The following is a 24,923-nucleotide window of genomic DNA, read 5'->3' as shown; positions in this document are numbered from 1 at the left end:
CAGACCTTACCTAGAAATTAAACTATTTAATTTAGTGTAACCGAAATGAATAATTACGCTCGTAATGTCAATTTGAGGAAGATGACTTGAGCAAAGCTAACTGTAGTGTTGCCTAGATATCATTTCAATGTCATCTGCTTCAGTGTCAGGTGGCAAATGTAAAAGTAACATAATGAAAGCTGTGAAGAGATTTAACTAATCATTATCCTGTATTTATCTACTTTATTGTAACGTAAGTCAAACCTTTACATATTTGTAATGTTACTATTTTGTTGGATTGCCTTTTTTTATTGTGTATTATAACATTTATTCTATACATGGAAATCTGTGAATGTTGAAAATTATCTTTTTAAAGTGCCTATGCCACAAGTTTTAGAAACCTATGCTATTTTATAAACTGAATATCAAAAATGTTAAGAGAGGACTGATTGGACTTCTTTTCTTTTCTTTTTTTTCTTACCAAAGGATGAATCCTATTGCTGTTGGTGAACCCTATCAACTCTGGCACCACCAGAGGGTTTTTGCTTTGACATCTAAAATTATATTCCTATTATACTCCCACAGGAACTGCCACCAGACTTCAGAGCATTTCTAGTGCCAGGGCAATGTATTCAAATGATTTTAGTAATTCTATTGCTTTTCATTCATTGTCACATTCAGGTTCACTTTGGTGGTGTAAGAAACATCTCAAATGTTATTGGATCATTGGAAGGTTTGTGATATTAACGTCAACATCAGGATGAATACTCACTGGGGTCTCGCGGTGAATTTTTCATGTATTGCCATCATTACAAGAACATTTAATACTGTAGAATAACTTAATCAGTAACAAAATGTTTGTGAATGGGAGTAACATTAGTCTTCATCCCAATTTCAATGTAACTTGTGATTTACTCTTATACGCGGCTCATCTACTAATCAAAGTTTGATGCTGTTTTGTGTTTGTTTGTTTGTTTATGTCACGTCCTGTCCGGGAGCTTTGCAATCAGAATTGCGAACTGAATGCATGGTGGTGCCAAACACATTTAGGCAGTTGAATTTTAATTTTACACCGTCTGAAAAGACATGAACATGTTTGGCGTACACACACTCACCTGTCCATATTGACATGATAGCATAACGCAGTTGATGCAGATTTTTCGGCTGCACATCCATGATGTTAATCTCCGGTTTCACCACATCCTAAACCTGCTCTATTGATGAGATCTGGTACATATAACATTTTCATTTTCAAGACACCAGTCTGATGTGATTTGAGCTTTGCGACAGGGTGTGTCGTCCTGCTGGAAGCAGCCATCAGATGGGCGCACTGTGGTCATAAAGGGACCGACATGGCCAGCAACAGTATTCAGGTAGACAGCGGCATTTAAGGGATGTGAAGTTGGTACTAAGGGGCCCAAAGTGTGCAAACAGAATATTACACAACAGCACACCGCCACCAGCAGACTGCAACTTTGATACGAGCGTTTTGATCCATGCTTTCTTTTCTTTCATTTTTTTTCCACTTCTAACCCTACCCAGACCAAGAAAAAATTTACAATCTTCTGACCATTTACTGTAAACCTTGTTTCTGAAATACTCAGATCAGCCCATCTGGCACCAACAACCATGCCATGTTCAGTGTCACTTTAATCACCTTTCTTCCCCATTCTGATGATCGGTTTGAAAACCACCAGGTCCTCTGATCATGTCTACATGCCTAAATGCTTTGACTTGTTGTCATGTGATTGGCCCATTAGATATTTGTGTTAATTATCAGCTGAACAGGTGTGCCTAAAGAAGTGGACAGTGAGTGTTTTTGAAATAAAAGTCACGATGATGTATTCAGAAATACTTTATTGATCATTTATCCTGATGGTAAACACTGAATATATGCTGCCGTAAACTGTAAACTTTTTTTTTTTCCCAAAGTATTTCATCATTCGAACAAATGCAGTTTTGTTGTGTGGCACTTAATTTTTCTAAAAAGATTTGCTGGTGCCAGCAAAATGCTGACACGGCAATATTTTAAACAAAGCAGGTTAAATATTCAGCTGAAGGGTCATTTCATCTGCAATCTTTTGAAGAGTTTTTCACAGGAAGACGCAAAATGTTAATTTGTCTATAGAAAAAATATATCCGATGAACATTTACCGTACGGACAACCTTACACAGCCACACACAATGAAGGCATAGAGAGCATGCTGACAACACTTTGAAAGATAAGGCTCGGATTCTGTAGTAGCAGCACCCTCTGCTGTTCCCATTTCTCCCAAAGGCCCAATTTTAGTCATGTAATAATTCTCTGAATAGCCTGCCGGGCTGGTACAGAGGTGGTGCCAGAAACTATACAGCTGTTTGTCCCAATGCAGTTTCATTAACACATAATGATGAAAATTGCTACTAGCTCCCAAAAATAACAGCTCATTTAAGATTTTGTTTTTCCCCCCAAAAAAGAGGCACTGTTACAATACTCTGAGGAACACAATGGTCCCCTTCTAATGACTCACACTCGTTAAAACAGATATAGGAAAGCATAGCACCACATTATAGTCATATTACATGTTTAAATATTAAAGGCACAAGTGTAAAGAAGATCAAATTTTGTTCCTTGTATTTTTCTCACTTACAAGAAAATGATCATTTTGGCTAATTTAGGAATGTATTTTTAAAAAATAGCAGTTGCATTTTTTTAAAAAAAATTTTAAAAAAGAAGCTAAAAAGCACATTAATGAAGCACATTTATGTAACGACCACAAGGATATACATTTATTTTTAAATGGATCCCAGATTTAAGTTTTTAATATTTATGTACCGATTAAATGCCAGGCTCTTATGTTGTTAAGCAGTAGTTCCCCTGGATATTTTACTACCACACACATCACAGACAAAAACGTCCAGGTTGTTTGGCCTGAAGCAGCTCATTTGGACTCTGCCAGCTTCTTGAGCCTTTTCTTGAGCTCCAGAGGAAACTTCTCATAGCACTTTTTACAAACAGGCTTCATGTCGAACTCAACAAACTTGTTCCTGCAAAGAGAAAGGATTAAAAATAAATAAATATATAAAATCACTGCTGACCAGATACAACAAAACAACTGAACCTTGCTTTTTTCCCCCCCTTTTACAAACCCATCGGCTGTAGTGAAAATAAGCAGCAGTTAATACAGAATAAGTACTGCAGTCCTACTAAAGCATCAGCTGAACCAAACTCATGCGTAAACATGTATGCTTTAGAGGTTTTGCACAAACACCACTCACACAAAATAACTGGCTTTGCAAGATAAATAAGAAATAATAACATGCCACACTGTCGGGGGGGGGACAACGAGCACAGCACAAATAAAAGTAAGTAAGAGATTGCACCAACCAATCGATGGAGTGGTGAGTTGTAAAGAATAAGATTTCTACTGACAGACAGCAGACTTTTTCTTGCGCTCTTTGGCATCGCGCTCACGTCGGGCCAGGCGGCGTTTCAGCTCCTCAGGCATGCGGTCATAGCAGTGCTTGCACACTGGCCTCAGGTCAATTTCAACAAACTTATCTCTGAGTTACCACAGACGCAGCAAGTGAAGCATGTAAGAGAAGAAATTGGAAGAGAAGGAAAAGAGCCAAAAGAGGGAAGAGTTGTCGGAGAAGTGAATAATACGCACGGACAAGTGTTAGGACTCGATGCAGAGGTGCTGGAGAAAACTGAGGACGGCGACAATCAGCTGGCTGTAAATGAGCACTTCAACTTACTTGAGAGTGAGTTTGGTGTTGCAGGTGGAGCATGAGAAACAGCTGACACACCAGGCCTTGTTGAGAGCGGACACAACTGGAGGGATAAAGACGTAAAATAAAATAAAAAATGTGGACAAATCTTAAACATGGAGCTCCTCTATCTTCAAGCAGCACTTCTTAAAAAATAAAAAACACTGCACTGATTACAAGCTTTATCACCCTGATACTCACCATCGCCTTCAATCACACGGTTGCAGTGATAACACACATCACCGAAGAGCTTGATAACAGAGAAACAAGGAGATTAGGCGTTTATCCAGCAAACACAAATTCTTTTATGTGCTGCTGGAGTAAGAGGTTAGCGCTGCTGTTTGGGGGGGTTTTCTTGGTTTTTTTAGACTTCACTGTCGTGTTCTCCAAAGCCAATATTGTACTTGCAGAGCTGTGTTTTTCTTTCTTACCTGGTTATAATGAGTCTCGCAGTATGCCAGCCCTTTTCTCTCATAATGGCGATGACCGAGGAAAGGCTTTTCACACTTGGCACACACAAAATGCTGCAAACAAGAGCAAATACTGCTGAGGGTTAAGGAGACCTCTTAAAAAATAAAAAGCATGAAAGCATGCCGACTTCTCTAACGGTCAGAAACATGAATATTACATGAGCAGAGTACAGATATGTTTACTGCCATATACAGAGACCACAGGAGAAATGGTTACTGGAAGAGCGCAACCGCTATTTTACGCAGTTTGTTTTTAAGATGCGGTTATCTCTCACTGTTGTGGAGAAACTGCTGGTGGTGTGCACGGAGTGTTTTTAAAATGCTTCTACTTTCCTGGCACTTGCCAGCTAAACTCCTGAAGTGGGTAGAATCTAAATTAATTTTGGCTAATTACCATCTTTAGCATTAAATTGAGTGCTATACGCCGTTGATAGCTTTTTGAACAGTACAAAGCTCAGCAGTCTCCATACAGATAAACACACAATTCGATCTGCCGCGCTCTGCCTCCGGAGAAATAAGCTTTTTAAAAGCGCTCACATCTCCCAAATTAGCTCACTTACAGCATTTTGGTTCCAAATTGGATATTTAATTAACTTAATTTTCTTATGCATAAGTAAGAGTAACTAAATATGAGAGTCATTATAGATTTTTATTATGCTTTTGAGGAAAGACTGTTTTGCACATAAACTTAACAGCCACAACATTAAAAACACCTTGAAAACATCTTTGAATGACTCTGGTCATGGACGCCTGACCTCTGGATCGGGCTTCTCCCTTACGCTTGACTAGACTGGGATCTGAGGAGTTTGAATAATAGGGGAAGACTTTATTCGTTCCTGATCCGTTTGTGATGTATGGCACAGGATACCATCGTGCTGGACAGAATGCAGCTGTTCAGCAATGCTGTTGTGTTGGAAAACCTTGCCAGGAGCAAAGGTTTTCCAGCAATGCTTGTAATGAGATGACTGATGTTATTCACTACAGCTGTCAGTGGTTTTAATGCGGTGGCTGAGCAGTGTATTGCGAGCAAAGAGAAGGCGGCCAGCATGACGTCAGACACTATTATGAACTTATCATTAGTCTTTGAGACTTTTCTGTATTCTGACTTGTGATGTTAATTTTATAGAAGCACTTGTGACACTCACATAAGTTCTGCCTGAATTACTTTAATATGATTTTTTTTCCATATAATAAGCAGTTAGGAAGATGGATGGACGGATGAATGGTTTTGTCATTACTTTGTGTTTAATGGCCTCTTTTGTAAAGCTCCTACTCTGCAAGGAGGAAAAAAATCATCTATCACCATTTCTTTTAAATAAATATCAAATCAGGCTCACATTAACATGATTCCTGCAGCAAACTCCAAAAAATCTTTGGCTTTTCTTCGAAGGAGCAAGCTGCTTAATCAAAGCCATGTTACCCCTGATTTCATTTGCATGACTGTAACTTTGTGTACAGTGTACTGATAAACAGGCCCGTTCTCTTTCACGAACCTCCACATGCCACTGCTTGCCCATGGCATTGACAACACGCCCCTCGATAGGTCTCCTGCAGGCACCGCAGATGGGTACACCCATCTTATCGTGGCAGGGCAAACAGTAGAGCTCTCCTTTCAGCTCCCTGGCATCTGCTGTCAGCTCCCTCCTGTGCAAAAGGAAACAATGAAATGCATGATGAGCTGCCGAACACAGGCTGAACACACTAATGAAGACGGTCTTTCTATGAACCTTGAATGTATTCTGAAGCGTGTGGGCGGTTTTCTGCACTAAAACCCTGGTGCGGGGTGAGAAGACTGACCCGCAGTTGGTGCAGTTGAAGTGGTCCGGGTGATAGGGGTCGTTCTGAAAGATCAGTGGCTGCTCTTCGATGATGGCATGGCACTTCTGGCAGATGTACTTGCCCAGGCCTCTGGCTTTCTCGCGGTTATGGCATGGCCGGCACAGGTGCCTGAGGTAAATGGGGAAGGGATGTGAAGAGAGATCGCTGCAGCCTCAATAACTGTTTTGACACCCTCCATCATAGCTGTTTTGTTAGGATGCAAAAGCAATCGAGTCAGCAGCTTGACGTGTGTAACCACCTGTTTTACAGGCTGTCACTGTCTTATGACTGTAATCAGATGGGACGCTTACCTGCCAGCATTCTTGACAAAGCCCACATCTGCAAGCACAGCCTGGCAAATGTCACAGCAGAAGCAGTCGGGGTGCCAACTATAGTTCATGGCCTTGATGACACGACCAATGATGAACTCTCCTGAGGGAAACCATAAGTGAGAGATCAGCCTGAATCAATCCTAAGATTGACTTTCAATATTTGTTGGGCCTAGATGTTATTTTACATGATGTTGTTTTTGGTTGGTGTACAGGAACATAATTATACAGTTTTGCAACAACACACTACAATATTTTCTATATTGTTCTCTTAGTGACACTTAAAATAAGACTACTGTTAAATGCCTTTTAATTTTCTGCATAATTAAATTAACAAAGACTGTGTTTCCCTTGATATGGATGAGAAGCACTTGAGTTAAGCTTATGGGATACATCCAAGATGCACTAAAAGGCATCTTGGATGACCTAAATACAAGCGGGAAGCTCTAAATAAAAGTATAAATAGCCCTAAAGCCCAATGTGGACACACTGGGATCTGATCTAAACAAGGAGCAATACAGAAAGCGAGGCACAGTAAACAGTGAACGCTTTAGGAGATGCTACACATCATGGATAGACTTGTGAAAGGTCTGTTGCATGAAATCTGAGCAGAAAATAATCCACAGGGGTCGTTATGTGCAAAATAAGAAAAGAAAAGTGCAGCATGAGCACATCTGTGACAGCAATAAATGAATGAATGCTTAATCAACCACACAGACAGTTTATTTGAGAAAAGCTAAACAACAGTAGGGTTTCCACCACTGGACTGCGAGCCTAAGAGACACAGCAAGACACGGGGGATTTTATTTATTCCCCACTTCCAACATGAAGATGAATAGGTATATACTCCTGCAGGAGGGCACCGTTTACATAGAGATGAATGATTTAGCCTGAATTGATTAATACACTTCTGTGCAAGGATATCAGTTGAAAAGACAGAACAGTTTTCTTATAGTTTTTTTTCTTTTGTGTGACAACAGATAATGGGGACTGCATTCCAGTAACACCCTTAAGCGAACTTAACAGCTGAAGCTATTCTCACATACCCTGGAGGGATGGCTCAACTTAGGCCTGGCAAGGCAACAGGCTTGTAACGCACTGGTGGAAACCCTACAACTATCAGGAAATAAAAATGAGCCATGCAAATGTTATAACGCAATAACGTTTGACCTGCAGGAGTCCAGCTGACATTAATCCGCTTATGTGCATTAACTACGGTGGGCTGAATCATTCATTCCTATGCGTGAAAAAGGTTAACAGTTATATGGTGCTCTCCCGCTGGTTGAGCCTATGTTACTTCCCCATGGTCTCTCGCTCTTCTCCCATCAACAGTAAATGAAGTAGCAGTTTGTGCCACACAGTAATAGTGTTAGCCACCAAGCCAGAAACAATGAATTAAAATCCGCACAGAGTATCAAAAAGCCAAAACAAACCACTCCTACTGTTGTTGCACTGAGTGCAAATGGGTTTTTTTTGTTTGTTTGTTTGATTGATTGATTTTCACCATGATTTAGTGCAGTTGTCACCACAGAACACAAGTCTAATAAAATACCAAATTGAAGCCATGTAACACTCACCACACTGGTGACAACAGGGAGCAAAGAGCATCTGGAAGTCATGTTCACAATATTTCCTCCCTTCAAACTGTAGACAAATAATAATTTAAAGAAAAAAAGTCGTTATATAAAGAAAAGAAAAGGACAAATATTTCCACACATGTTTATGAGCTATACACACTGAGTTTTGTACTGATGTGTAAAATGAGCAGTGACTACTAGAGGATGTCTACCTCGTAGAACAGTCCCTCTGGAAACTGCTGGAAACACTGGGCACACACGAAGCACTGCTCATGGTAAAGCTCTCCATTACTGTTGACAATCTTCTCAGTCGGAGCGAAGCCGCTCTTGCATCGCTCGCAGGCTGCACTGGCCAGGGCATTGGCAATGCTGTTGCACGAAACAATAACACATACATTAAATCTGAAACATCCTCTGACGTGCAGGGCTGACAAATAACTGCAGTGCAAGTTTAGACTAGTGTTTATCATTTCTCACATAACTCCTATATCATCTCCCGCGCTTCCTTCATGCAGCTGTCACCATGGAGAATGGAAATAATATTTGAACTCACTAACACTATTACTCACTGCAAAGTCATCACCTAATTTGGTAACAGCACAGAACAGTCGGGGGTTTCTCTGGCTGCAACTTCCCAAACACACACCCACTCTACATAGATATGTATATATAATTACTGATACATGTGACAACTAAATTATCTCACAATTTCTAACATTATCCTTTACAGTACTATGTCAAGTAAATAACTAAAATAAGTCACTTATCTATGCACTGTATCTGCTGCCATATCAATCAAAGACATGTCTAGATATATATGGTTGTTTATATACCCTCCTGTTGTTTATACATTTCTGTTTTATAGTTGTTGTTTGTTTTACTGTTTTAGGGGAAAAGCTATTTTTAGCCCTTTGGTCAATAGTTCTACAATTGCAAATAAATAAGCTTAACAATTTTCTTAATTATTACAGTATTACAACTTTCTGACATTAATCCAGGGCACATAAGATACATTTATTTATTTTGTAAATACCAATAAAGTGCTGTGAATGATTGAATGATAAAAAAATTATGTGAGTTTTGAAAAAGGAGCTATACAAACAGCGAATACGACTAACTTAGCATGCTAGCCGTTGGCACCGTGTAGCATAGAAAAAAACTAAGCTAAGTATGTGTAATGAAATCCGCAAACTCCGCAGAGTAATCTCTACACTTTGTTTGCCTTGTACCAAAATGTGGGGTGTGGTGATAATTATACTTGTTTAGCGGTAATTATACTGTTTTGAAAAGCGTCCTATCTACTATAGAGAAGCGATGAGCTAACTTCTCCCCAGAGGTTGGCTACGCTGGCAAGCTGTTAGTGTTAGCCTGCTGGCTTCCAAAGCTAACGGGCTATCTAACCTCTACTCGAGTTTATGTTTACGCTACACACAAAAAAAAACGTACCTGCCAGGCATTCCAGCCACACCCAACATCCTTGAGAGACAACACCTTGAAAAAAAACTGTTATAAAGCTAACGTGCTCGATCGTTTCCCAAAGTAAAGCAACCAGCTGAGGGGGACTATCTGGCGGCAGTGACTCCGTCCTCCCACGGTGGGAGTGACCGGAGAGCAGCATCCGCCTAACCTCAACTGAGCTTATAGAGACACGACGTATTAAGTTACTGCAGAGTTCCGTGTATGCTCCTCATATATGAGTACATAAAACCATATTTAGAAAATAAATGTTAATTTAGGATTAAAAAATACAGGGGGTGTTGTTAAATTACTTTCTTGAAGTGTGTGGTTTAATAATTAATACAACAAACTAATTTAGTAAAATGAATTTCAATGAACTCACAATGAATTCACAAAAGTACAGGACACTGAAGCTACAGTTCGCATGGGCTCATCAAAAAAAAATGTCTATAGCAGATTCCCTGGTCTGATTTATCTTAGTTTCTGCTGCAAAATTCAGATGGTAGGGTCAAAATTGTGTGAAAAAGAATAAAAAGCATAGATCCATCCCACTTTGGATCAATGGTTCTGGCTCATTTTGGTGTTGGTGTTGAGGATATTTTCCTGGTGTACATTAAACTCTTTAGTTGGATTATTGCTGGCCATGCCCATCAATTCATGACCAGTGTACACATGAGTTCATCCATTGTCATTGTCACAGCTGCCAAAATCGCAATTCCAATTTAGAATTAAGATTGTATTTTTGTTTTCTCCCATTCGTTATAGGTTATCTTTAATATTGACGCTTTACCTTACAATATGAAGTGTTTGAGGCAACTGGCAGGGCTGCCTCAGTAGTGTGCCCCAATGTTTTTAGTGGCCCTCATATGGCCATCCCTATGAAAAAATGCTGGAGGCGCCATGGGCAACTGATATTGTGAACTGGCACTATTTAAATAGATAAAAACACCAATTACATGGGTAACGTTTATAATTATACATGTGTTAATGCTCAGAAATGTACTTAAGCACATATTTGCACATGAAGTGAATAATTTAAAGAACTTTAATCTTCCCAAACTGTGGATCTTGAACCAATAATCTGACTTCATCGGCTCTTAGTCCACAGCTCAGGAGCTCAGAGCATTTCCTGTTTAAGAAATATCACTTATTGTCCTTTTAAATCCTGAGACCTAAAAATTTAATTAGCTGTGGCTGAAACACGAGACAGCACCGCAGGTTACGTCTTTTATCTGATTTCACTTAATGGATCTCATACTAGATTGTGTCCTCTGTTGCTCGTGTCTATTTTTATGTCTTCATGTTTACTGCTGTTTATAAAGCTGCTTGAAAAGCACTTGGCTTGGAGGTAATTGCTGCATAAATAAAGTTTTGCTCGCTTGGTAATACACTTTATTCCTTTTCTCTCCAGTTTCCTCGCAGGGATGTTTGAAGTGTAATTTAACCTTTTTCAGCATCTTGCATAGCAAAATTAAAACGAGGTGACTCGCAGCATATGCATTAGCGTGGCCCTATTTGTGGTGGTAGCTTATTTTTAAAGCTAGTGATATGAGTGATTAGCCTGTTCTTCTTAATAAACCTTTAGCCTTTCTAAATAAGATAATTTGCACAGACTGTCAAATAGAGGACAAAGGATAGAGAGAAAAGATTTAAAGAGGGCTAAATATGGATTAAAGAGAATCCAGTAACAGTCTACTCCTAATTAATACATTACACTCAGGGTATCCTTAACAACACTGCATTTCATTGCTCTCAGAGAGTTATGATAGCATCTTATGATATCTATACTCACATTTCTCTCTGATTTTGTAGCACAACAGCAACATTTTTTCTAACTTTAAAATAGGCGTATAGAATAGATACCTGCTGGGATATGTGTGCTTGTATTATCTCTCCTAATGCATTTAATATACACATAAACAAACAGCTTAGTGAAATGTCTTCTAGTATATTTTACTGTACATAGCAACCATTTGCACATCATAAAAATCGACTTTTTCATATTATTTTTGCTTGTTTTATTTGTACACTGTCTTTTTCTTCCTTAATTTTCCTCATTTGTTCTCATATATATGGGCAGCACGGTGGCACAGTGGTTAGCACTGTTGCCGCACAGCAAGAAGGTCCTGAGTTCAATTCCACCATCAGGCCGGGGTCTTTCTGTGTGGAGTTTGCATGTTCTCCCTGTGTTTGTGTGGGGATGAGTAAATTGGATAATCCAAATTGCCACTAGGTGTGAGTGTGAATGGTTGTCTGTCCCTGTGTGTTAGCCAGGGTGTATCCCGCCTCTCGCCCTATGACAGCTGGGATAGGCTCCAGCGCCCCCTGTGACCCTGAAAAAGGATAAGCGGAAGCGAATGGATGGATGTTCTCATATATCTCTAATGCCTTTTTTCTTACTGAGCCTTGTGCTGCTGTAACTTGTGAATTTCTCCAGTATGGGGATTAATATAGTCTATATCTATCTAAATACCTCACTGAAATCTTGAAACAGTCCAAAGAACTTAAATCCATGTGAACCGAAGCACATCATTGTCTTTATAGTACAAAATTTTTATTTAAACGATTTTTACTGGAATGCTTCATCTCTTTGGGAAAAGAACGAGACGTTACTCTCCAAAAAATCTTCTCAATACAATGCAGCTTTATTTAGATTAAATATAAACAACATGTTGTTCTCTATACAACTGCAGCCCTTACTCGGCCAGTTTTCTGATACTACGACAATCATGTGCAAGCACAACACAAATATGGTTAATATTAACCAACAGACGGCATATTTGCATTTGTGTTTGTATAGATACACCATAAACTGTACTGTGCGCCAGTAAAGGATAAAGTCCATTGTCAGGCGTGGCAGCTTCGCAGAAACAGAAAACTTGCAAGTAAGACGTTACAGGGCCTGTTAAAGGGTACAATATCAATATAAAGGAGTGGCTCTTCTATTAACATTTGCCCAAAAAATAAAAAGTAAAAAAAAAACAAAACAAAAAAACAGACAAGGTGAAATATGAACCTCGTAAACTCGGAACATAATGACCGACAGACTAAAAGGTGTCCAACTTAAATCAGCTTTCAGCCCACTGCAACAAAAACAATAGAGAAAGATAAATATTTCAAGCTTACACATTCATGAAAACACTCGGCTACATCAACATTCAGCTGCCATACTGTCCCGTCTGCAGGGCTGCACGATTTCAAATATCATCTACAACCACCCGCTTCATTTCTGAAAGTCTACTGTGTCTGCGACAGGCTGAACAACACAGCCCTAACGTTACAACGGTGTGCACATCAATCAAATAACCTTCGAAATTCTGAATTTGATTCCCAATTAGTTACAATTTTCCTGAATCACTCGAATATTTCTTCAAGTTAGAAATAGAAGCATAATCAGTGACTGTGCTGTATCGAGGGTTTTGGTTTTCCAGGATGATTTCTGTGTGTCAGTTAACAAAACAAAAAAATTCCACTTTAGGATCTTATAATCTCAATGTTTGTAAGAAACGAACCTTGTAAAATCAAGTTAACTACAAAAGGTGGCTCAGAGTTATTAGACTGCAGAACCGCTGCTAAATCCTGTGACCATTTAGCTCCAAAATTGTTCCATTTCCTTCCCTAATGCTACTCTCGGGACCTTCATTAGGGTAAAAGTGCATCGAAAGGAATCATTAAATGTACAGATATATGATTAGAATTTCTCTCTTGCATTTGTTTTTAAATATAACAGATTTTATATTTACAATTACAGGAACGTGGGTGCAGGCAATGCAGAAAATAAATTATCGTACATTACCCATGCACGCACATATATGTTTATATATACACATATTTATACAGGAACACGATCATGGCCAAAGCGACCAAAGAAAACTGCCTCCACAATTTGCTGTCCAAAATCAAACACAGGGCAGAAACATGAGGTTCAAAAGCACATTCAAATAAAGTTGTGACACAGTGATGGATGGCAGGAGCAGAAAAAACAAATAAGTACTGTCTGTACTGCTGCCTCCCTCCTTGTAGTCACATGATCAGCAACCACAATCTATAAAAAGCTGTCGCCTCACTGTGAAAAAAAATCACTCATTCTTGTACAGTCACAACTTATTACTGCAGCTGTAAAGAAAGAAACAAAAATATATCAGAAAACCTTCTATAACATTAATTTGGGTGACTTTGAATGAGTACTAAAATACATTAGCTTATAATGGTGATCATCCCCTTCTAAGACTAAACTGCCTGGCTTCAAAGACACTGGGTTCAGTGTGGTGATGATAATCTCTTTAACATCTGCATGTTAACTCGCTTAAGTGAAATTAAGCTCAGTGCTTTAAAGTTTCTGATTTATATTAAAAGGATTATAATTACAAGGCAAAAAGGAATCTTTGTTACACGCATCTTGTGTGTATGAAACTAATTAGGTGCATTTATGCTCGCCGGACCGGTGGGTCTGCACGCCAACTGTGACGTCGCAATAGCGCAGTATCATTTAAAGCAGGATTTGCTGCAGGATTTTGCTGAATGATAGATGTCACCACTGACATAAAACATCCACATTAGCTGTGGCACAGGAGAAAAAGTCAAAACCAGAAGCAAAACAATTGCAATGATAGAATTAAACAAGAGGTTTACTTCTGACACGAGTGCACTCCCAAACCAGCTGCTGCAGCAATGGCACGGACACCTGTGTGAAGCTACAAAAGTTTGTGGTACGACTGACCAGAATGACAAATAAAAGGCGCGGATTGCCCGGTGGATGTGATGTCACTTTCGTCGTACATCACCGTTTGTGAGGGCAAAAACGGCGAGCATAAACGGGCCATTAGTTACCAGACATATTTGTTAATCCCCCTGGAAAGGTGACACTCCCAAACCCTCCTCAAACACTATATTTATCCAGTATTCAAGGGCTGAAGAAAACAAGATACTAAATGTTACAAATTACGTAAATTATAATCTATAAATATACACCTAAATACAAAAGTTATATACAGAAATTTGTAGCTGAAATCAATACATGTTAATAAAATAAAATCAGTTTTCTTCATGTTTTCAGAAAAAAAAGAAAGAAAAATGAGCCTTCTACCAGAGCTCTACCACGTAGGCATCATGTCTGGGAACCAGACGCGACCCAAATGCTTTGATACCTCCCAGTGGATATCATCCAACCCGTAGCGATGATCTGGAACCAGTACTTCCTCCATGATGGATAGCTGTGTCAGTCTGTCTCCACACATCTTGACAAACTCCACGAAGGCGCTGCAGGACACTTCGCACTCTCCCAAGCCAATGGCAGACAGCTGCGTGCAGCGCTGGGCGATGCGGATCAGCTCCTCGTCCAGCGGTCGCAGCCCGTTGGCGCACACCACCAGCTCGACCAGACGCGGGCAGTTGAGGCCGACGCGCCCCAGCACGTCTTTGCTGACGGAGCGGCCGAAGTACAGATGCGTAACGGGGATTTCATCGCGGAAGAAAGGGCCAAACTCATCCTCGTAGAGGTAGAAGTACATGACCAGATTAAATTTAGGCGAGTGACGTTTCATGGCGTCCCAGCTGCTCTTTTTGATGGTGTGAAACTGTTGGCCGGGATTTTCACTGACCACGTCAATGCGGAGGTGCTCGAGATGCACGTGCTTCTCCGAGGAGAGGGCGATGAGAAGTTCATCGCTCAGCAAATGGTAGTTGAGAGCCAGTTCTCTCAGGCCATGGCACTGATCAGCCACACACAGGATGCCTGGAAATACACACCCAAAAAAGAAATGCAGTGTTTACTGGCAACCTGCACAGCACGTCTATAAATCGCACCCAAGCCCCTGAGAAACAAGGGAGAAACCTTACAATTTCAGCAATAACAGTTCTCAATCAATCAATCAAATTCTACACAATGACTAATTAGTCATTACTAATCATTAAGGCCCCTAATTTCTCTCATTTGTTCCATTTGTCAGTACCTGCAGGTGAAACGTGAGGGCAGCTGCTCATTTTGAGCAGTTTGAGCGTGTCGCTGTTATTGGCCACCAGGACTTTAAGAGACGGGTCATCCACAGGCGTGTCATCAATCTTCAGGGAGGACAGGGATTTAGAGTTGACAAAAACCACAGTCAGTGCTGAGATGAAGTGGGACTGTTGAACAGAGAAGAGAGAGAAACAATAAGCAAACATTTTATTTAAGAAATCTGCAGACAGATCTAGTAACAAGCATCTAATTCAACTACACATACACACTGAAACTTTCAGGTTTGTCTAGGAGCAGATGCATTTTTGTGCAGGTTGTTGTAAAATAAAAGCTGCAAACAAAAGACCACGGCACAGCAAATTACCATAATTCCACAGAGTTTGTATGCATCTGTGGGATCTGTCTTCTGACATAAAGTGTCAAAGAAAAAAGGGGCCGAGTACAAGATTTTGGAGATATCAACTTGTAGACCTTCCCACAGGCACTTGACTTTAATCAGACCAGCTTCCTTTCAGGCATTAATCAAAGGAGCTCTAAAGCGGTGGATTTTCAGATCTCTGCGGTGCGTTACAATTCAGAGGCGCTCATGTCTGAGTGCTTCAGTGGTTCTCAAATCTTCTCAGTCATGCCTCATTTCTAAGGCTCTGCAAAAGCTCACGCCCCACCTTGTGGTGTCACGTCTGTTTGCTTTTACTTGAAAATGCACACTGTGTAACCCTCTTGCTGAGGCTGACCTTAGGCATCTCCATGAAGCTGGGCCTGGCTGTGGAGATGAGCCCCAGAGTTTTCAAAGAACAATTCACCAGCTGAGAGAGGATGTCGCACGCTGCTTCTGCAGACTCTCTGCTGCTGTCCACCTGGCAGCACACAGAGAAAATGGCACTGTGAGTTGGGCAGCACATAAAAATCCACTTCGCTTCATCACTGAACTGCTGTAACCTCAAACTGCCCCCCTCTCTTTCGTACCTTGAAGCTGACATACTGCAGGTGGTCCGAGTGCCTCTTGATGATCTGTTTGATGAGGTCTGGGTGTGTGGCCTTCAGGTAGGAGCTGGCTGGCTGGTTCAACTCAAACTCAAAGCATCGCCACAGTTCTGGCATGTGAAAGGCCTCGTTCCAGCCCCGGCATACCTGCAGCAACAACACAAACTTTTCAATTTTTCATGCTGAGGACAAAAATACTTCTTTTTTCATCCTCAGGCAAGAAGACAAAATATGACTCAGAGAAGAGAAGAGAAACCAATAATTAATCTTAGAGGTGTCACCTTGGCACAAATGTTGAGAATATGACTTGTTGAAACTGGAAAACAGCAACACTGTACATCTGCTTGCTTACTGTTTAAACTCCTGCTGAGTTACGTAATCATAATGCTCAGAAGTTATTTGGAAAAATAGGAAAATAATTACCACTAATATTTTGTAGCAGTAGGTAGCATCTGTTTGACATGGCACAGTAAACTGGTAAATAAGTATTTAATATTAATAATGAGTTTTTAAAAAGGAGCCACTGGCTCCTTTTTAAAAAATACCTGACTCCGAGCCAGCGGTATTAATAACGCATGTGTGAAGCTGTAAGAACCTTCAAAAATGCTGCATCGCATCAGCTTCCTTAGCCAACTGAGTGTGAAAGGAAATTAAGATATGTCAAAATCCTCACTGCCTGTTTCGTGGGTGTAAATATATACATAACACATAAATAAAATGTTTCTTTTTTTGGGGGGGAGGGGGGGAACTACCCAGTTTAAAGTCATGAGACAGTGGAGAGGTGAAGTGTGGCCAAAGGAGATCACTCAATTTTGGTGTCTAACTACTTTTCTTTTTAACTGCAAAGCCTTAGCCTTAGCTCTTGGAGTCTGGCTGCACACTTTGTTTATACCATCTTCCAAACTTGGTGGGAGAGAATCTCCCACCTCGAAGTTGCAGGATCCAACTCTCTGGTTGAACAACTGGTTCCTTGTTCTGCTCTATTAAAATGGTTTGAGCTGGAAAATGACTCTAATCAGACCTTGAAGCACCAGAAAACTGACTGACTTCTCTTCATTGGCTCCCTGTTAAATTCACAATCAAATTTAAAATCCTTTTCCTTACATACGAGGTCTTGAATAATTTTAAAGAGCTGTTCTTGTGATTTGATATAAAAACTGAACTGAACTGCAGCACGATGAAGTCAGACTACCCCGAGGTGAGATCTACTGGTGAGACAGTTGATTACTTTATATTGCTTTTTTAAAATTTTGTACATAAATTAAATTGTTCTCATGAACAGTATGACTTTATAATACTCCAGTGCATTTGGTCTCAGTCCACTGAAACAGCCGAAAACAGAAGTTCTTTGTCTGCAACAGCAAAGCTGTCAAACATTCAAATTTTATATGCTTTTGCATTTTCCATTATGTTTACCACTTAGATGCTCATGCTGCATTTTATTTGTGCAGAAAAACTGAAAACATCTTGTTGATCTCCCTCATGAATGAGTAACCTTCCATTAAAGTGTTAACAGCAAAATGCTGCAACTTTAAAAAAAAAGAGATAAACTGGCAGCAGTTCGAATTGAGGCAGTGCTTTGAAACATGACCCCATACCCACAAACTAACAGAACCCTGCTTTACCTTCTTAGTTTAGCCAAATGAAGACCTCTCTCATTATATGAACAAATACAGCATGTATCACAATCAAAGTCAAGCTGAAGCACCCACTTATGGCCTTTAAGGCTCATAATCCTCCATCAGATAAACTCAGCAACCATTAGGTATAATAATGCCAATGTAGCGTGTAAGTAAAGCAATACAAACGAGGCTTACACATGATTATGAGAGGGAAAAAAATGTGACTGTGCTGTTCTAGTTCTTACAACTAATAAATACTGCCCCCTGCTACATATTGTAAACTAAGAGCAGCTATAAATGCTGGTTTATTATTATTATACAGGTACCTGGGAGGCAAAAGCCCTGTCCAGTAGAGGCAGGTACTGGAAGACGTGAAGCAGGATCTCCTGTGGCAGACACTCCCAGCGGGCTTCCCCATCCTCCAAATCTTTCTCCCTCCTCTGCTTGCGGGACCGTTTAAGAGTCTTCTGACACCCACCGCTGGTTCCACCTCCATCCTCCTGCTCGTTCCCTTGGAGACCTCGTTTCATCCTGGGTAAACAGATGAGGGTTTAAAATCCAGACAGATGGGCTGAGTTTTTCTGCTCGCCGTTGTGCATGTTATCCCAGTTGTTTTTATTTTTGCAGCCCATATATGGAAGCCTGACACATGACCCTAAAGCCACAAATATTTTTATTGGGTAATCTGGTTAATTATATATAGATTTGCTTATTTTGGGTCATGAACTAGTAAAAACAAAAACAAAAATCATTTCACAGCAACATATATAGCTGTTGTGATAAATATGTGAATCTTATGTACCCATTTGAAAAATGACCAGATGACAAAACTACCAGTGCCTATAGATTATCAATGAAAACCAGGAGGAGTGCTTCTCCTTTCTAAATTTAGACTCCAAGCAGGATCACATGATTAGGTCAATAACTTGGTGTATTTGACAGAATTCAGCTAGTCAAAAATCAGCAGTTGATTAAACAAGACTATCTAGAACATATGAGCACAAAGGTTTCTACAGTTAACTAAAACTACAGCATTGTGCAAAACTCTTGAGTCACCCCTTGTTTCTTTATATTTTGCTTATAATGAGCTCAACTTCCTTGTATTTTCTTAAGTGCGTTTGAATAATAGTTATCCAGGCTTTAAGAAGGCCTTTTGCAGTTCTTTTCTGGACATTGGTTGCTTTTTCATTCATTCATTTTCAGTCCATTGTACTTTAATGTGCCTTTCTCTTATTTTTTCTACACATTTCTCTTGTTTTGTATATATCCCCCTGACTGTATACATTTCTCTTGTTTGCCATTTAGTCATGCTGTTTACTATTTATATTTTATTCCTGAAAAGTTGGTGGGGAGCACCCATAATCTTGTTGCACATGCACAGTGATAATAAAGAGCTATTCTGTTCTATTCCTTCTAGCTGACCATTTTAAGAGGAATGTTTTTGCTTGTTTGTTTGTTTAGACTTTTAACACTGACCTAGGAATCATTCAAGCATAAAAGGGCACCTAAATTAACAGTGTTGTGTCAACACATAACAGACAACTTAGCAAAGAACCAGTTTTACATTGTATCTTGGGCACTTCATTTCTAGTAGCCTGTAAGAAAGACAATTTGTTTCCAATGTACTGTATTTAGTTCAATCTGTGAAAAATGCTTAAGATAGCATCATCTGCTAACCATAAAAAATTAATTTTTGCACCAACAAGGTGACTTCCAAAGTACTATTAGACAACAACTTCTAATATCTCAGTATGGTGTGCAGAGTGTCCTCAAAAAGTTTGAGAAAACTGGACAAAACATTTTCCTCTAACGTTCACTGAAGCTCAGCAATGGTCTCATAGGAAGGGTGGCTGACAAGAAGCCATTGTTAAGGAAGGGAAATGTGGAGGAAAGACTGAGGTGTCCCAAATGATACAAGAACTGGTCTGTGGATATACACGAATATATCCAGATATTACACAAAAGCTGTTCAGGCTGTGTTGAATAACAAAGGTGGTCATGCTAAATATCGATTTTCAAGCTTGTTAGAACTGTACAAACTATTTTGCGTTTTATACTGTATCTCCATGTATGTTTGCACATGTTTACATACAAATGCAAAGTTATATATAAATACATATAAAATGCAGCCCATATATGGAAGCCTGACACATGACCTTAAAGCCACAAATATTTTTATTGGGTAATCTGGTTAATTATATATAGATTTGCTTATTTTGGGTCATGAACTAGTATAAAATTAAATATAAAATTAAATATAAAATCTAAATAATCAAAACGTTTGCATACTGCTGCAGATGCAAAAAATAAAAAACTGGCCTTTAGAAAAAAAAGCATGAAAGCAGAAATAATATAGCATTTTTATATCACGGAATATATAAAGGAAGTATATTTAGCTGTCATTCTTGTCAAAACACATAACAGTTCTCCAATTTCATAGCACTATTGTACTATGTATGACTGCGCAATGACAAGAGTTATCTTATCTTATCCAAAAAAATAAAACTAACAACTAAATTAATGAAAACTAATGCTGAACATGTTTAAAGAATAAAAGGGACACGAAAAAAAGCAAACCAACACTAAATCGAAAATTTTTTTTTTTTTAAAAACTTCAAAGAACATCACAAAAGCATATTTACTCTGCTGCCCACTAAAGTGTGTGTATGTGTGTGTATGTACTCTGTTTTCTAATGATACCTCTTTAGTTTTAACCTGTGGCTGCATGGATACTGATTAACTAGTTGACTGGTTTTCTAAACAAAAACACTCGTGACGAGTTTCTTTAATCATTAACAATTTAAAACAGCTTACTGCCTCTATCGGCTTTCCCGTCCCCCCAATATCGGTCGATTCTCACAGGTACGCGAGCACCAAGTTAGAAAGAAACGTGTTTATTTCCTGGAAGTCTGCCCTGACTACTGTGTGGACTGGGCCATTCCGCGTGTTTTGCCTCACACTCGCTGGTGATTAACTGCAAGAACAGCCTACGTGTTTCCTTCAGCATTTCTTCTGCCCACCTGAAAATGAAAACAGTACAGATAGAGGACACGCCTCCCTCTGCTTCAGCCACCAGCACCGTGTGGTCAAGCTGCCTCAAACTTAGCTTCTCCTCGCTGATGCTGTCTTTTAATAAGAGCGCTTTTATCCACGCATAAATGCCACGCTGTGGACGCCGTTTAATGCCACCGCAGTTTACAGCAACAACACACCCGTCAGGAGTTAGCTTAGCTCAGCCCAACTATACATCTTGGCAACTACTTAGCAAAGTCTACCCACTTGACATAAAACGGTGACTAAAAACAGCTCGATCAGACACTTACAGGTCTGCGGCAGTTATTTATCTTCACCCTCCTCACCTGGTTATCACCTCCTCCGTGGGGCTGTTTATTTAGAGACGATCACTCAACGTCAACCGGGTCCGACACAAGAAAACTGCGTCCGAGCTGGCCGACCGATCAAACACATTGGACCATACGACAGCGCGGTGTGTCGGGAGGTTAGCGAAAACTGCCGGGAAGCTGGTGAAATGAGGTTTTCAAAAGTGTGCTGGCTTTCCGAGCGCCTGACCTAGTTTCGCTTCTCAACTCTCAGCTTCGCTACTTTGCTTGTCAGCTAAAGATGGCGTTTGTGTTGTTGTGCGGAGCAGCCAGTGGGCTTATTACAGCCGTTCCGCGGTTACCATGAACGGTCGGCAGGGGGAGCAGTTTCACCCTAAGATGTTTTCATACAGAGATATGGGGGTTTTCAAATGAGAAGAAGAAGAAATTACATTTTTAAACAATAATATGAAATTGAATCCAAAGAGTGACATTTATGCTGTGTCATTTAAATATCCCCATTAAAAATTAAAACATTTTACCTTCCAATAATAATGATACTAATAATAGTAATAAACCTAATTTATATACCACCTGAAAATTGAGGTATTGGAGAGAAGAGCAATGAAACAAGTCAGAATGTATGTGTGTGAATGAGTGAGGCAGGTGTAATAGGGAAGCTGCAAGGAGTGGAGTGAAGTTTAAATACCTGCGGTCAACCATCCAAAGATAGTGCAGATAGAGCACAAGAGAGGCGGGGACAGGGTGCAGGGGGTGGAGACAAGCGTAAGGGGTGATTTGTGACAGAAAGAAAGGAGTAAGAGTGAAAGCAAAGGATTAATTGCTATGACATGTGGTTCGGAGAGAGTAGTACAAGCAAAAAGAAGTCTGAGCTGGAGGTGGCAGAGTTGAAGATGCTTTTTGTTGGGAGTGACCAGGATGGATAAGAAATGAGAATATCAGACAGACAGCTCAGGTTGTTTGGACATGTGCAGAGCAGGGTTAGTGGATATATGGGACAAAGCTTGTTGAAGATAAGACTACCACGCAGGAGGAAAAGAGCAAGACCAGAAAGAAAATTCATGAAAGTGATTCAGAAAATTAAAGTGATGGTGTAGTGGTGGACATGCAGAGGGTTGATGTTACACAGGAGGAGAACAATTGCCACTATATTTAAGAGAGAAGCCCACCATGCTAGGAAGTAAATATAGACTGTTACTCTCTCTCAGTCAGGATAAAATATTGGTTGTGCACAGGTAGTGTCATGTTCAAACAGTCTTACCACAGGAATTTAACTAATCCTCTGCTTCAAACTGGGAACACAGTCCTGTCCTGGCATGTCACTGGCATTGGCATTATTCAGCTCAACAGGCATCCAATGGTGACTCTGTTGCCTCTGGCTCGTAAGTGTGTACTCTCCTTCACCATGCCCTGCACAGTGAAGACTGGTGAGTGATAAGGTCATATTAATGCAGATACTGCATAAACTTAAAATGCTATGCAGATGATACCCAGCTTTATTTATCCATGAAGCCAGCTTAATCAAATAAATTAATTAAATTAAAGCCATGCCTTAAAGACAAAAGCATGGATGACCTGTAATTCCCTACTTCTAAATTCCGATAATAAAACTGAGGTCATTGTGCACAGCCCTAAAAATCTTAGAAATATGGTGTCTAATCACAAATTACCTTGGCCTCCAGTAATACCTGGGAGTTCGATGTGCATACTAAACATTATCTTTCATTTGCCTAATATTGCTAAAATCAAATTCAATTTCTTAAATTTAATGCCTGACCTTGGCTGGGCTCTCCTTATAACATCTGCCACTTCATTAATTCTGAGTACAGAAAGAAGCAGCGTGAAGAATGCTGCCAGCAGGTAAGGCAGCACGAGCAAGTTGGGATCAGTGCGTCAGGATCTCCAGAGGTAGGGCGGGTTGGCTGGAGAACTGAAAACATTATTATTGGCACCATTTGCACGTTTGAGGGGGGATTGGGTATTTGTGTGCATAGACAGGTAAGGAGTCAGTCTCTCCGCACCACACTACCATAAGCCTGCTGCCACCACAGTTAGCAGTTAGAGTGTAAGAATGAGTTTTTGCTGCTAAAATGTATGCTTTAACTTCACACTCAGGAGGTTAACTGACATCCAACAAAACAGCTGCTTTGAAAAAAAAATCATTTTTATTACTCTTTAATCCACAGAAAAACTTTAATTCCCAAGAAGTGAGGAAAAAACAGAAACAAACAGTAATCCTGCTTATCATGCTAAAATGCATGTTGGAATTACTTGTGAGCTGATGCAGTTTCATGTTTATTAAACCAGGTTGGTCCTTTTTCCATCCACACGGTATTGATGGAGGAAGCAGCAAAGTGATACAAATGCAGTATATACAGAGGTGTAGATACATATTTATGTAAAATACGACAGGATGCTTTCACACAGCTCTCCTGAATACTTTTATCATTATTCTTTGAAGTCATGGCGAGGAGTTTTAAGTGAGCTATGACTAAATTCGTCAGACAGAAGAAGCTGTGGAGTGAAACCCAATGCATCCACAAAGCTCAGCCTTCCGAGTTAGAAATATAGCCCATGAATGCACAAAGTTCTTTACATGTAGAAATAGGCAGCAGGTAGCTAACATCAACACCACCACAGCATTCAGAGACACAGGTTTTAGTAGATTGGACAACTTTGAATTCATGAAAGTTTTCCCCTAAAAAACATGGAGATCAACAATGGTTTAAATTGAGTATATTCTGTGAGCAGCACACGGACACAGTCATGTTTACTTTGGGGTTTCCTTCATTCCTCTGTTTTCTCAGAGCCTCACCTTCTAAAGATATTTAGGAACTTGCCCGATTCTTCTCTTCACAAACATGACATCCACCTGCTACGAGTTATGAAGACGTGTTAAGCAACAGCATATGATCTGAGGTGTGACAGCGCCCGATGATTAAACACTTTGTTTTGTCACACTTTGTTTTGTCACACTTGTGAAACGTTTATAGGTGACAGATGTTTTAGGGGAACAAGCGCAGCGCAGCATCATGCATTAGTTAGTTGGTCGTTTCATTATGAATGCAGGAAAAAAAATCATTGTTCCTCACTCAGCCTGCACACTGTGGTAGCGAGTCTGATACAGCAGCTGTAAGTACAAGTTTTTGTTTTCCCAAAAATCTTTGAATCATGCAGTTATAGTGACTGTCAGACTGAGGTTGTATAATTTGAAAGACAGATTAAAGACGTTTACAACACAGTTACTTTATTCCAGAGCCACCCCACCTGTTATTTAAAGCATACCTATTTTAGTAAGGGACCTTAAAGTGATTTCCACGAATGTGTGGTTCTTTTAATTTTCCAACATAAAGACATGAGTGATTCTCTTTATTTGTTTGCCTGTGAACCCGTTTATGCAAAAACAACCAGGCTGAATTTATTGAAACTCAAAACTGGAGCATGTGCCAAGAATATTGAACTGTAGAGGTTGTGGTGTCAGCTGGCGTTCTGGTTTCAGACACATTACTGCCATCTTCTGGTGTCTTTAGAAACAGTCACAGGGAGATGAAGCTCTTGTGTTGAAATATGAAAAGGCTGCCAAAAGTAATTTACCCGTGCATATTAATAGAGACAAATTACAGTTATCACACTGCATTC

The 24,923-nt window shown here is 39.9% G+C and overlaps 2 protein-coding genes across 3 annotated transcripts; both read right to left on the bottom strand.

The window, feature by feature from the left end:
* Window positions 1-1,818: 1,818 nt before the first annotated feature.
* LOC102781498 (LIM and senescent cell antigen-like-containing domain protein 1) lies at window positions 1,819-9,555 on the bottom strand. Of its 2 annotated transcripts, XM_006780352.3 has the most exons (11): window positions 9,370-9,555; window positions 8,136-8,292; window positions 7,924-7,990; window positions 6,329-6,449; window positions 5,997-6,146; window positions 5,693-5,843; window positions 4,161-4,253; window positions 3,931-3,979; window positions 3,718-3,793; window positions 3,347-3,522; window positions 1,819-3,006 (listed from the first exon to the last, which is right to left on the bottom strand). In XM_006780352.3, exons 1-10 carry the CDS (start codon window positions 9,396-9,398, stop codon window positions 3,384-3,386), a joined length of 1,032 nt encoding a protein of 343 aa, XP_006780415.1. In that variant the 5' UTR covers window positions 9,399-9,555; the 3' UTR covers window positions 1,819-3,006; window positions 3,347-3,383. The 2 variants fall into 2 exon arrangements, with proteins under 2 accessions (XP_006780415.1, XP_006780416.1); XM_006780353.3 differs by lacking the exon at window positions 3,347-3,522 and having other exon boundaries at window positions 9,370-9,553.
* A 2,450-nt stretch (window positions 9,556-12,005) lies between these two features.
* Window positions 12,006-21,604, bottom strand: LOC102781202 (F-box/LRR-repeat protein 3-like). The gene is made up of 6 exons (XM_006780351.2): window positions 21,303-21,604; window positions 18,270-18,474; window positions 16,304-16,468; window positions 16,072-16,194; window positions 15,333-15,504; window positions 12,006-15,115 (listed from the first exon to the last, which is right to left on the bottom strand). The coding sequence occupies exons 2-6, from the start codon at window positions 18,471-18,473 to the stop codon at window positions 14,475-14,477; spliced, it is 1,305 nt and encodes a 434-aa protein (XP_006780414.1). The 5' UTR covers window position 18,474; window positions 21,303-21,604; the 3' UTR covers window positions 12,006-14,474.
* Window positions 21,605-24,923: the final 3,319 nt, after the last annotated feature.

The sequence above is a fragment of the Neolamprologus brichardi genome, chromosome 1 (assembly GCF_056152115.1).
Source record: "Neolamprologus brichardi isolate AB-2024 chromosome 1, ASM5615211v1, whole genome shotgun sequence".
Lineage (NCBI taxonomy): Eukaryota > Metazoa > Chordata > Actinopteri > Cichliformes > Cichlidae > Neolamprologus > Neolamprologus brichardi.
The sequence above is the reverse complement of the archived record's forward strand: the minus strand, read 5'-3'. Positions and strand labels throughout refer to the sequence as shown.

Coding starts and splice junctions, on each gene's coding strand:
- LOC102781498 (XM_006780352.3), bottom strand. CDS start 9,398: ATGTTGGGTGTGGCTGGAATGCCTGGCAG. Junction 8,293..9,369: donor GTGGCTGGAATGCCTGGCAG/GTACGTTTTTTT, acceptor TTCGTGCAACAG/CATTGCCAATGCCCTGGCCA. Junction 4,254..5,692: donor GCAAGCAGTGGCATGTGGAG/GTTCGTGAAAGA, acceptor TCTTGTTTGCAG/CATTTTGTGTGTGCCAAGTG.
- LOC102781202 (XM_006780351.2), bottom strand. CDS start 18,473: ATGAAACGAGGTCTCCAAGGGAACGAGCAGGAGGATGGAGGTGGAACC. Junction 16,195..16,303: donor TGCAGTATGTCAGCTTCAAG/GTACGAAAGAGA, acceptor GTGTGCTGCCAG/GTGGACAGCAGCAGAGAGTC. Junction 15,116..15,332: donor CCCTCACGTTTCACCTGCAG/GTACTGACAAAT, acceptor GTGTATTTCCAG/GCATCCTGTGTGTGGCTGAT.